The sequence below is a fragment of the Mobula hypostoma genome, chromosome 6 (assembly GCF_963921235.1).
Source record: "Mobula hypostoma chromosome 6, sMobHyp1.1, whole genome shotgun sequence".
In the NCBI taxonomy this organism is placed as follows: Eukaryota; Metazoa; Chordata; class Chondrichthyes; order Myliobatiformes; family Myliobatidae; genus Mobula; species Mobula hypostoma.
Window position 1 is genome coordinate 79226656 of NC_086102.1, and position 13964 is coordinate 79240619.

General features: G+C 44.1%; 1 protein-coding gene across 3 annotated transcripts in view; it reads left to right on the forward strand.

Moving 5' to 3' along the window:
• Positions 1 to 557: 557 nt before the first annotated feature.
• LOC134348131 (actin remodeling regulator NHS-like) overlaps positions 558 to 13964 on the forward strand; it is a 469821-nt gene continuing 456414 nt past the window's right edge. For all 3 annotated transcript variants that reach the window (XM_063051051.1, XM_063051052.1, XM_063051053.1), the window contains exon 1: positions 558 to 906. In XM_063051051.1, the coding sequence (XP_062907121.1) occupies positions 630 to 906 (277 nt within the window). In that variant the 5' untranslated portion in view covers positions 558 to 629. The remainder of the gene's footprint in view (positions 907 to 13964) is intronic.

Consider the following 13964-nt stretch of genomic DNA (forward strand, 5'->3'; position numbering starts at 1 on the left):
TACTTTAACTTCGAATGCAGTTTGCATCAATATTAAGCCAGCCGGGAGTCCTAACGTATTTTAACAACTAACCAAGTACCTCTGATGAACTGTCACTATTGGGACGCGCACAGCAAGATCCCGCGTGAAACTACGTGCGAATGACCGACCGCCACTGGGAGCACAGCCGGCGCATTCCTACGCGCCCCCTAAATTCAGGTTCACCGTCTTGTTGTGTGCCGATTCTTGATCCAGGTTCGACCTCCGAGCGTCTCTGGGCGGATAGGAAGCTGACGGGGTGGCAGTCGGTAGGAGAGAGGGTGGATTGCGACCGAGGGGGGGAATTACGCCATTCCAGATCCACATGATCCGCTCCGCGTGTTCTTCGCAACATTTAAAATCTCTTCTTTAAAAAAAAAGGCACCAAAACAGCAACTGATGATCGTAAAGGCGGAGAGAGGTTGGTCTGCTCTGGGAGAAGTCGCCGCGGAGTGGCGGGGGTGCAGAATGGCGTTTCCCGCAAGGTTGCAGTGAGGGGCGGAGGGGGTAGGGGTGGGGGTGGGGTGGGGGGAGGGGGGAAGAGAAACTTTGGGTCGGGTCTGCCATTTATTCTCCCGTAACTTGCAGCCGGGAGAGAGTGAGAGAGAACCATGCCTTTCCCAAAGCGCATCTGTGAGCCGCTGCTCCTAACTCGCCTGGGCTCCGCCGAGCGGCCCGCAACCTTTGAAGAACTGCCCGCTGTCAGCAACCATACGCTGGCCCGGACTCTGGGGCAGCTCGCCGAACTGGCCAAGCATGCCTGTGGGCTCTTCCAGGAGATCGAAGACGAGGTGCTGCGGATCCACCGCCGACTCGGTTCTGTCCAGCAGAAGATCAGCGACATCGCCGCGGCGGTGACCGCCTTGGACGCGAGACAGGAAACAGTGCGTAAGTGGACTTTTCTGTGTGATTTTCCAAGTCAAGGAGCTGGGTGGTGTGTTGGCTCCGTGCGCGCCTGTTGACCTGTCTGTGTGACCTGCAGTGGATCTGTTTGGAAAGACCTGACACCTTCCCGCTCATGTGATTGAAGTCCGCTTGTCTTATCACTAGGTTTGAGCCTCGGCTCATTCAGATCCAATCCTCACCTTATTCACGGAGATTTGTAAACCTATTTCCAGTTTGCAGTGTGTGTTTGATGTTCAAGGTGAATCTCTCCCTCACTAATCACTCTGGCACTGATTTAGGGAAAGTGATGTTTTGGGGATTTGCCTGATTTTGTAGCAGTTTGCTTCAATTGCGTGTTCTGTCTTTCAGTAAATGCTATAATATTTGGACTTTCTCTTCATCCACGTCTCACTCCTCAGCTGAAGGAGCGGGTGTCCGTTCCTGTCCATAGCTTATGTTTGACAAACTCCGCCAGACCTCCGCAGACATTTGCCCGCCCAGATTTTCCGCAGGCCGGCTCTGTTTTTGGGAGACTTTCCCCCCTGGGCTCCCGGCACCTTCGTCTTCGCGCTCCTTTCCCAGTTCCCGCCGCCTCCGCAGGTTGTTCGCCCTTGCGCTGGCCTCCCGACCGGCGATGGGTGTCGGTGCACTTTATTTTTAACAGGTGCTACGCAGCCGTCCCCTGACCCCAGGTCGGTGATGTGTAGTTGAGGAAGGGGGTGAGAAGGGAGCAAGGCCTGGGTCCGCACCCGATGGGTGGGGTGAGGTGTGGGGGGGGGGTGAGAGAGACTTTAAACCACGGCTTGTAGTGTTAGCTCACAGAGAACTGGGTTATGTCAGAAACAGCTTGAAGAAAATAACAGACCGGGCTGGACAGGTCCAGGACCGTCAGCAAAGCCTTTAAATGATTGTCCCCGCTCCGACCCGGTTAGAAAAACATCGCAAAACAAAACATAAATGCAAAGAGATTCTGCCCATCCAGAGTAGCAGAAAAATGCTGGAGGAAATCGGCAGGACAGGTAGCATCTATGGAAATGCATGAACTGTCGTCGTTTCGGGCCGAGACGTGTTTCTAAACAAAACCTGTAACGAAGATCTCATTTTACGCCGCGGTGTCAAATGAGTTCTGAAGTAACAAACACGCTCCACTGTTTGTATTAAGTAGCACGCTCAGGCATTCTGTTAACTGGCACATATCAGCGCGGTGAAATGGTGCTATTTGAATGTACCTTATAAGGCTAAAATTCATCTCTCCCGGGAAAATCACGCCGTCTGAAAGATACTGTGTCGAGAGCTGGGTATATCAACGAGTTGCAAATACAGCGCTGGATATTTCACTCAGAAGTTTCTGTGCTCGGTAGATTTGAGTGGAGGGGATGTGCTGTTAACGTTTGTGATGGTGTCACTCATTGAACATTAACCCGCATGGTTCGCAGACTCTTTGTGCAGGCGGCATCTAAAGCCCACGGATTATGTAGTGGCTCTGTATGTGGTGACAGGATCGGGCACGCAGCGAGTGAGCGGAAGGGCTGTCAGATCGTATCTGGTCAGCCGTCGCTACAGCGCGACAGAACTGCGGCTCATGATGGACCCTCATTAAACTGTTCTGTCGCCAGCTCTCTCCGCACAAGATCCCCAACCTAACTCCCAAACAGGTCCGTACATCGGAGTCCTAAATCATTATCAGGCGCGCTCTGAGCTACCGCGGTCACCCCGGTCACCCCGGTCACCGGGATGTGTGGCGCCTCCTTCTCAGAGAGCGAGGGCAGGTCCCGTCATCTGGCGAACTGCAACCCACCCTACTGCGTGGATCCACTTCAGTTCAAATGTCTGCAAACTCTCATAATTTTCAGTGCCCAGTCACCCGATCCCTGTTCCCCAACTGAGCCCTGACAGACTGGAACCAACCAAAGGTTAAAGCAACTGAATCTTCGAGTCAGCCAACCCATCTAGAAAGTTTAACCAGACTGTTGGAATCCAATCTAAACTTTCAAACGCACCCCGACACAACACATTTTCCCCGCTTGCTTCAATCCGGGAAGGTTGCTTAGGCATAAATGAAAGGACTGTGCTCAGATCAATTCACCGTACAACTTGTAATTTATGTAAATCCATATCTATTTAAATTGCCTTGATTTAGGCTAATGCTGGACATTTGATAATTGCTAGGTTTGTCCCTAGTATTCTCGCGTTTCTAAGGCTGTTAACCGTGTTAAGTCAGTAATTTAATAGACACAGTCGATTATGTAGCCTTTGATGAGTTAAGGCCAAATGTATTTTGAAAGTTATATGCATAAATCTCATGAAGTGAATAGCAGTCTGGGATGGTTCAACCGAACACTGCTATCTGTGCATTTGTCCTCGTGCCTCAGTTAATCTATCCAGAGGACAATGCCGTATACATATAAATTATTCTACATCAGCAGAAGGGACTCACGGAGACAAATGGCTGAAAGGACCTCATATGGGCTGAAAGTAATAATATTTCCATGCTACTTTAAAGTTTGACATGACTACAATCAGGCAGCTTTGGGAACGTGGATTGCTGGCTAACATTACACTCTGAAAACGATTTCGTTCGGGAAACAGGTCAAAATGTTTATTCTTTTGTTGAAGCATGCATTGTGCATATGGGCTGAGTTGCAAATTGACTACTGTAACTTTATTTTTCCAGAACAATTAATTACTAACGTCCAGTACAATTTCAGTGGCGCGTCCAAATGCACTTGCGTTGTACCTAATCCTTGTTCCACCTGCACTAGGTGCGGTGTGATGCTGGTCCTACAAAATGATGCCAGTTCCTGCACCCAAACAATCACAATAATAACGTAAGCAGAATAAAGTATCGGGTCACTTCTGCAACACTGCTTTGAAAGTATCAAGACTATATGATTATGGATGTTACTTTTTCAACAAAAACAGTTACTTTCCAAGATTATGTTGGGGATTGGAATGGGGTGCACTTCTCAGAGCAAACAGGAAGGCCAAAATAAATCTATTACTTGTCGTAAGTGAATATACTTCCTGAACAAAATAAAGGCTGTCCAAGAGAGTTCAAACCCAGTTTGGTGTATGTTATATTATGTGTTCTCAATTATGATACTAATAGGGTGCTTCAACTGAAAAGGATATGCCCGTGATAGGTGGGCGATATGTTTAAGGTTCTTTTCTATAGAAAAACTGCCAGTGAAAGTGATGATCTTGGGCCTGTATCTAGTGGTGATGATTTTTTTCCTCCTCACTTCGTCTTCCAGATGTAAAATGGTCTGCAGATTTGCACTGTCTCCACTCATCCATCCATGAGAACTGTGCCCAAGAAGACAGCTGATAGCTGTAGAACCTCACCCTGCTCTAACCTAGGGCTTTTCAGGAATTAAGTATCCATTAAAAGAAACAAGCTATCTTAAGGGTGGAGCAGTGACCCAGGTGTTAGAGGTACTTTCTCACAGCTCCAGCAGCCCGGGTGCAGGTGCTCATGGTGTGGAGCTTGCATGTTCTCCCTGTGACCACATGGATTTCCCCCATATTAGACCATAAGACCTTTAGATATAGATATTAGGCCATTTGGCCCATCGAGTCTGGTCTGCCATTTCATCATGGCTGATCCATTTTCCCTGTCAGCACCAATCTCCTGCCTTCTCCCCGTATCCCTTCAGGCCCCATTTTCTCTCACATCCTGACCATCAGGGGTTGCAGTGAACAGGTCCCTATGAACGGCCGTTGGTGTGTAGAAACTGGGGAAAAGATGACATAGAAAGAATAGGTTATAGGGAAAATGAACTGGAGAAATGGAATTGCTCTATGATCTGTGATACACTCCATGGACTAAAATGACCTGCTGCTGTGACGTAAAGAAATATGGTGTGTAGTATGACAACCAAATATGTGTGTATTGTGTTGTGTTACAAGCATGTTCAAGAGACATTAATTATCATTGTCTGTTTGATATAAACAGTTAAGTGCAGGGATTGGGATTAAAGGTTTTCTTTACTCAGTTACCTGAATCTGCCAAAGTCTATCACCACATTGCCAGACACTTGGAATGTGCAGACGCACACATGCTGGAGACATGAGGTTTGTCCCATGTATACAGGCTGCATCTTAAAATTCCTGCTGAATTATGCAGAGTAAGATTCTTGAGTTCAGAAGGAACTCAGACAGCTGCAGCAGGGAGGAAATGTTTAGATGTGAGTTCAAAGACTTGGATAGTTTTGAAATCCTTGTATTTCCTCATGTAACCCTCAGTTTGACTAGCGGCTTAAGCTAGGAGATGATAACCCCTGGCCCAGCCAAATTTAAGAAATCTCGTTTAGGTGGATGCTGCGCGATGTGTCCCCGTTACAAATCAGTACCCCAAAATAACAAACAGTACATAATATGTGATTAAACGATTGAGCTTTACAATTCTTAATTTGACTATATGACTAGTAAAGAAACAAAAAAAAGAAAAGGGCCCATTCTCTTGGAACAGTCTAATGTGCAAATGGTGGAGCTCACAGTGTTGTTCGTTTGTTCCTGTTGACCTCCGAGCGTAGCTGACCCTCGGACCCTCACTCCTCAGTCCACTCTGTCCAGCGGTCTACCAACTCTCTCCATTCGTGTCCTCTCCCTTCATCACTCCCTGACAAAAGACCACGAAATCCCTGCTTCCAGACACTCAAGAAAGAACAACATCCTGCTCATTCGCTAACATGGCCCGTTATCTCTAATCATAACCCAAACATTGCTACTACAGAGAAACCATTAGCCTTAGCAGCAAAACATTACAGAGAGGCCATTACATTAGCAGTGAAACCTTACAGCATGTTACACTCATATAGTAGAACTTGTTTAAAGTGTGGAGTCTATCGTCATTGAATGAATAAGTAGAAACACTTTTACTTGAATGCACTATAGTTATCATGGACTTTATAAAAACAGTTGTAGAAGAGTGTGCCCCACAAAATCATTCAGAGTCTACCCCAACCAGACACCCTGGATGAACCACGGGACCTGCAGTCTGCTGGGAGCCAGATCAGTGGCAATCAGATCTGGTAATACAAGAGATCCAGGAATGACCTCCAAAAAGCCAACTCATGGGCAAAGTGGCAATTCCAAATTAAACTTGAATCACTGAAAGATGAAGGGCTTGAATGCTATCACCTCTTACAGAGTAAAACTAAGCGTCATAGGGCTTTGCTTCCAAACAAGCGCAATGCCTTCCGCTACGGCGTATGCTGGCTAAAACTGAAGCCAAGTGCGGAGGAAAGATAGACTCCCATGTAAAGACAGTGACCAGATTTATTGATAAGTGCCGGTGTCTCAGCAGAGTGACACAGCGAATTGCAACATTCTCAAAACTGGCACCCATGATAAGCGTTGACTGGGTGTCCCCTTAAATCATACCAGAATGCAGAATCCTCAAGTCAGTCAAAATAAACTGAACAAGATTAAACAGAAAGCACCAGGGATTAATGACACCCACTAAACAATAATTAACCAATTACAGTGATCCAGAAACCTTGGCGTTGGATACTCTTTGGCTCCCCACACAGGCCAGGAGAGCTCACTTCAGCCTTGTATGCATGCTTGTACCATCAAAACATGGAGGAATCATCACGAACCCCACAGCCTCCGGTGACCCTGTGATTTCAGCCTCTGAGGCTGACGTGAATGAAGGTGAACCCAACTGGCCCAGATGGGGACCTGGCCGAGAGCTAAAGACCTGTTCTGATCAACTGGCTGGAGCGTTTACTGATATCTTTAACCCCCCCACTTTGGCAGTCTCAGGTACCCAGCTGCCTCAATTTTACTAGTGCCCAAGTAGAACATGGTAGCCTGTCTCAATGACTATCATCCAGTAGCACTTACATTCACTATGATGAAGTGTTTTGAGAGGTTGGTGATGAAACATATCAACTCCTGCCTGAGAAGTGACTTGGATCCTCTCCTATTTGCCTACCAGCACAACAGGTCACAGCAGATGTCATTTCATTGGCTCTTTATGTAATCCTGGAACATCTGGACAGCAAAGATGCATACATTATCAACTACAGCTCAGCATTCAATACTATCATCACCTTAGAACTAATCAATAAGCTTCATGTCCCTGGCATTAATATCTCCTTATGCAGTTGCATCCTTGGTTTCCTCACTTGCAGTTTGGACTGGCAACATCTCCATCAGCACAGGTGCACCACAAGGCTGTGTGCTTAGCCCCACTGCTCTGCTCACTTTCTACTTATGACAGTGAGGCTAAGCACAGCTCCAATGCCATATTGAAGTTTGCTGACAGCACCACTGTTGTTGGCTGAATCAAAGATGATGTCAAATCAGCATATAGGAGGTAGATTGAAAATCTAGCTGGGTGGTGGCAAAGCAGCAGCCTCCTACTCAATGTCAGCAAGACCAAGGAGGTAATTATTGACCAGAAGGAGGAAACCAGCGGTCCTTGATCTAGTCTTCATCAGGGGTTCAGAGGGGAGAGGGTCAACAACTTTAAATTTCTCAGTGATATCACTTCAGAGAGCCTGTGCTGGGCCCAGCACATAAGTGCAATTATGATGAAAGCAGGGCAGCACCTCTACTTCTTTATAAGTTTGTGAAGATTGACAAACGTCTATGGATGTGTGGTGGAGAGTATATTAACTGGTTGTATCACAGCCTGGTAAGAAAACACCAATGCCCTTGAGTGGAAAATCCTATAAAAAGTAGTGGATACGATCCAGTCCATCACAGATAAAGCCCCATCCCAACCATTGAGCACATCTACATGGAGTGCTGTTGCAGGAAAGCAGCATCCATCATCTGGGACCCCTCCACCACTCAAGCCATGCTCTCTTCTCACTGCTGCCATCATGAAGAAGGTACAGTAACCTCAGGACCCACACCATCACGTTCAGGAACTGTTACTACCCCTCAGGCTCTTGAAAGAAAGGAGATAACTTCACTCAACTTCACTTGCCCCATCACTGAAATGTTCCCACACCCTATGGACTCAATTTCAAGGACTCCTCATGTTATCAATATTTATCGCTGATTTATTATTATTATTATTTCTTTTTTTCACAGTTTGCTGTCTTTTGCACATTGGTTGTTTATCCATCTCGTTGAGTGTGGTCTTTCATTGATTCTATTGTGGTTCTTGAATTTACAGAATATGCCCACAAGGTATCAAATTTCAGTGTTATGTGGTAACATATATGTACTTTGATAATAAATTAACTTTGGGTGCTCAAGTTTATAGCAAACCAGTGTCTCAAAAAATGACTTTCAATATACTCACAAACAAAAGTCAATTTGCAGATGCTGGAAATCTGTGCAACACACACAAAATGCTGGAGGAACTCAGCAGGCCAGGTACTTTTTTCCATAGATACTGCCTGACCTGCTGAGTTCCTCCAGCACGTTGTGTGTGTTCCTTTGAATATACTCATGGTTTATGGCTAATAATGGATTAATAAACTATTAGTATGACAGGGATAAAAAATACCGGCAGATGACTCAACCTATTGTAGTAATGGTAACATCTGGGGATTCATATTTCGTAATTATAGCATAAGGTACATTTAATGGCTGTTTTTGCTTGCAAGAGGCTGTCAAGACAACTGGTCATAAATTTTTACCTAAATTAGGGTGCCATTGTTTTAATCAGGATCCAGACTATGGGTGTGTCCTGGGAACAGTAATGAGCTCTTGACAGTATTTTTCAAAAAATGCTTGTAATTCTTCTTATTATGACAGTCATGCAGAATAACTAGTAAAATGAAAGGGAACTTCTTTAATAATTATACTTTATGAATGGATTTAAGAATGTGATTTTTGAATGAACGAATCACTACAAATTCAGATTAATCTATTTCATATTATTTTTCAATTTTTTTAATGAAAGGGCTGTATCAAATTTTGCCTTGTTCACAACTGTATTATCACCATGTATAATCATTAATTCTTTCATTATGCTGTGGCATGTGAATTCTATGTGGTGCTGTAATAGCGGATATAATAAGTACATTTCAAGGTTCATACTAAATTTATATCAATGTACATATATGTCACCATATACAACCATAAGATTCATTTTCTTGCGGGCATACTAAATAAATCCATAATAATAATAATAACAACCATTTATAATAATAACATTAATAATAACGCTGGTGGCATAGTGGTATCAGCGCCGGACTTCGGAGTGAAGGCTCCCGTATTCGAATCCAGCCGGCTCCCTTTCACGCTTTCCGCCTGTGCTGGGTTGAGCGTCGAGCTAGCAACTCGGCGTCATGAAAATAAGAAAGCCTGCTAAAAAAAGGCCGTCATGACGGTGTCCTGACGGCTTCACTTGGTGTTAAGGGCTTTCTTCTTCTTCTAATAATAACCATAGTAGAATCAAGACAGACCGCACCAGTTGGGCGTTCATCCAGTGTGCAAAAGACAACAAACTGTGCCAACACAAAAAAGAAAGAAACAACCATAATAAATAAACAAACAATAAATATTGAGAGCATGAGGTGACAAGTCCTTGAAAGTAAGTCCATAAGTTGTGGGAACATTTCAGTGATGGGGCAAGTGAATTTGAGTGAAATTATCCCCTTTGGTTCAAGAGCCTAACTGTTTCTGAACCTGGTGGTGTGAGTCGTGAGGCTCCAGTACCTTCTCCCCGAAAGCAGCAGCAAGAAGAGAGCATGACCCGGGTGAAGGGGGTTCCTGATGATGGACACTGTTTTCTTGCATAATGCTCCATGCAAATGTGCTCAATGGTGGGCAGAGCTTTACCCCTCATGGACTGGGCTGTAGCCACTACTCTTCATCACATTTTCCATTCAAGGGCATTGATGATTCCATACCAAGCTGTGATGCAGGCAGTCAGTATACTCTTCACCACACATTTATAGAAGTTTGTCAAAGTTTTTGATGTCATGTTGAATCTTCACAAACTTCTAAGGAAGTAGAGGTGCTGTCATGAATTTGTGATGGTTCCTCTATGTTCTGACAGGCAAAGCGAATGTAGAAGGCCTTGAATGTGAAGCCCTGTTATCACCTACTTACAGCTTTAGCTTTTGTTTCTGGCAGCACTGCCAGTTTTCTTACACAAAATGATGGGTGCCTTCTGTGGGGGCAGTTGGTGCAAGGTCATAGTTTCTACTGAATGTGGAAACTAACCCTTGTACTTTTGTCAGAAAGAACACAAATTCAGGTTAATCTTAGAACATTAGTCTACCTCCCAATGAATGGATCTTTAATCATTAACAAATAATGCCAGGGAAAAATAAATAATGCTTGGTTTAATTCACATTTCAATTCCTTACTCTGTTCAAAGGCATTATGTACAGCCTTCCTGTGGCAGTTATTACTATTCTCATTGCACCTTGCTTTGCTACAATGGGTCATTGCTTTGTTGCCAGGAGTGGATAATCTGACAAAATAAAAACTGTCCGTGATTTCATGATAATAACTTGTACTATTCATCCACTTTTACAGATATAACAGTGATTTGCTTATCGAGCACAAAAAGTTGTTTGTATTTAGAATCTGGAGGTCAGGTCAGCAATATAATTTTATGCTCTGTGGGCTCACACTGAAACAGCTGTCCCTCTCCCAAGGATAACCATAGGTGCTCAACTGCATACACATCCGTACATTGTAGGATGTGTGTTCTCCACCACTGTGCACAGTTTGTAACAACTGCAGTAAACAATTAAGGTCCCTCAGTGCAGTGCAAATGATAAGAGACACCATACATCAGCTTCAAGTCCGCTAAAGATAAAAGTGTAGGCTTCAGGTTGCTATATTTTCTCAACATAGCAATTAAAACATTCTGAAGTGTTAACTCACAATATTGGACCTACAGGCAGCATTAGAAAGGACGAACGGTGCAGGGCATGGGAATCCTTGTATTGCCCAAGCACCACACTAGAAAAAAGGAGAATGCCTGGGGCACAGATTTCCCTTGATGCCTACATATGGTGATGATATCCTTTTGTTCACGCCCTGGTTTGCTGGACAGCTTCAAGCAGCAGTGTTTCAACGCTTCTCTTCTCTGTCCTGTGAAGTTGTGCTAGTTGAGGCATTAAAGTATTTCAAAGCATGCATTGATGGGGTTAAGTTCAAAATCATCTTTGTTCCTGTGGCTCAGAGGTAGTGGGGAGACATTAATCTTTGGTTACTAGTTCGAAGTACACGAAAGGGTATTGTCTGCTACTTACTCTTACCTCTGCACATCTTCTTCCCAAACTGCACCAATATTCCCACACATATTTAAAGTTGATCGCTAAGGACGCATTTCTCCTGCGCAGAATCGACCCCTAATTTATTGGAGAGGCTTGGAACAGTTACTGTGATTCTGCAATTGGAGTTCATGTTGATGTGTCTATTGCTTAGTTGTTTGCGTAGGTGAAAATGAAAGACAAGTTGATCCCAGAACTACCTAATACCAAACTTTTTCATCACTGCTTGTTGTGCAGACGGGTTCAAAACAGATACAGAATCCTCCACATCTGCTAAATGATTCCATCGCTTTAGGGACCAGATGTCACCCACTGCACAAGCCTTCAATTATTGTTACTTTCATGTTTTAGCAACATAAAATGTGGCAGTTTTCTGATTCGTGCATGTAAATATATGTAAAACAATGCTACAAAAACTTACAGGTAAAACGTTAGCTTTAATCTAACAAACTGTATGGGATATAATGACATAGTTAGGTATTTTTCTATCACATAGCTGAAGAATAATCACAAGGCTCAACTAAAGTCACATCCAGAATATGAAATAAGGTACTTGTAGAGACACACGCATGAGTAAAAATGAGAAATGTGAACAAAGTCAAGTGTAACTATGGAGAATGGACTGATAAGAGTCTGGCTTCCTCGAGCTTGTGCATCAATATTAATGTGATTCATGGTGTTTACATGAAAACTAATGGAGTAAATGGAACTGAGATATCAAAAGGTTCACTGGATTAATTTTGGGCAGCTAGTCTTTTGAAAACTTTTGCTTGAACAGATACACATAAAGTCACCCAGCCATGGGCAGTGGTATGCTGTGGCTAATGGTGGTAATAGGATCCATTCAGTGTACAAGATTTACCATTTCTCATCCGTATAGTAACAGTGTTCTGAATGAACTGATATAGTAGAAAGTTCTGTTTATACGCTATGCATAGAAACCTTGTTTGCACCGTAGCAATAGAGATTTGCAACTGGGGCAGCAGCAATTAATATTGATGTGTACAATCTGGAGATTCATGGACACCATACCTGCCTTGAATCTACAGTATAATTACTTTCTCCTTGGACAAGAGTTAGGTGGGTTCTGTAATAGTAGCTCGTGTATGAGGTGCATGATGTGAGAATTAAGACTGTGCACCTAACTTCCAGTTGGATCATTTGACTTCAAGAAATGTGATCTGCAAAAGGTTGTAGTATAAATTTAGCTTAAGTGACAGTGAGGAGTGCAGCCTATGAACCCTTGACGAAATTAAATACTGAATCTGAAACAGAGCAAAATTCATCCTACTTAAATGTGACCCCCACTCCCTCCCCATATGCAAGTGATGTGGGCAAACATTTGAGAGTTCATCAATCAGTCCTCTAATGCCATGGGATATTGCTAACTCCTACAGGTCCAGGAAATCATGGTCATGGTAAGGATCTCACATTTGACCTTAGTATCCTTGATAACAGAAAAATACAGATTTCCCAGTCCTGATCACACTGAGCAATGTTTGGTGGAGGTGTGGCTTTGATAAACACCAGTGTGCATCTAGAATCAAGATTCTTCTTTGATTCCTTGTGGGAAAAAAACTCTAGCATAACTGAACTTCAACCTCATCTCACCTGCTTATCACCTTCCCCTGAGTCCCCCCTCCTCCCCTTCTCCTGTGGTCCACTCTCATCTTCTATCTGATCTCTTCCAGCCCTTTACCTTTCCCACCTACCTGGCTTCACCTATCACCTTCTATTCTATCCTCCTTTCCCTCCCCTCACTTTTTTCATTCTTGTATCTTCCTCTTTGCCTTTTAGTGCTGACGAAGGCTCTTGGCTTGAAACGTTGAGTGTTTATTCTTTTCTGTAGATGCCACATGACCTGCTGAGTTCCTCCAGCATTTTGTGTGTGTTCCTTTGAATAATATCCAGCTATTCGAGGTAGCTGCAGGTGAACGGAAGAGACTCCCTCATTTGACTGTCCATGCATGTCCATTGGTCATCACATTCTGGCCCTTATCCACTCCAAAGCAGCCACGTCAGCACTGACTGGTAATCCAACCTGATATTGATTGATTTGAATAACCAGTTCCATCTCTATCAGTAAATATATTGGCAGCTGTTAGAAACTAAATGCTTGCCTCAAGCCATACAAATCCCTTCATGGAGTACAGCCTCTGAAGTCACATTCCAGGTGCACTTAAAATCTTAAAGTGCTTTAACAAGAGGATTACTTGTGTTCGAATACACTGTAGGGATTGAAGGAAATGGATATTGGCTGGTATTCAGAGAGAAGGGGTGATTAGCACACTCTTTAAAGGCTAACATCTGCATACGCTGTCTGTAGTGGCGAGGGCATTGGGTGGATGTTAAAGAGGAGTTATGAGAGATGAAGGGCCAGCAAGCCCAGCTGTTCGCCTCTAAATCCTCAAAGATCATTTTCCGATCCAGGGTCCCCATCATGGAGAAGGATGAGACTTGATCATGCTTCTTCCAAAAGGTTTACAGTGGGGAGCTCTGTGATCTACCGTCTTAAAAAAGACAGTGAGGATCCACAGATATGTGGTCCATATGACAGTAAGGCATCAGATGGCAGAACCTCGCAGAACTTCTATCACAGAGGTATTTGGTGACAACAACTGGGACAGTCTGGACCAACCACTGAGCCAGGGGGAACTGAGTGGCCCCATCCTTTCCTTCGATTTATGTAAAGCTTTTGGAAGCTGCAGCTTACCGGCTGATTTGTGCTGAGTCTGTAGGACTGGATGGGCCTGGTCTGCTGGAGGTGTAGTATTTGTGCTTCTTGCTAGCTGCATGTCAGACTCCATGCAGAAAGGCACCATTAGCTTCATCTACAAGCAGAAGGGGCTCAGGGATGGT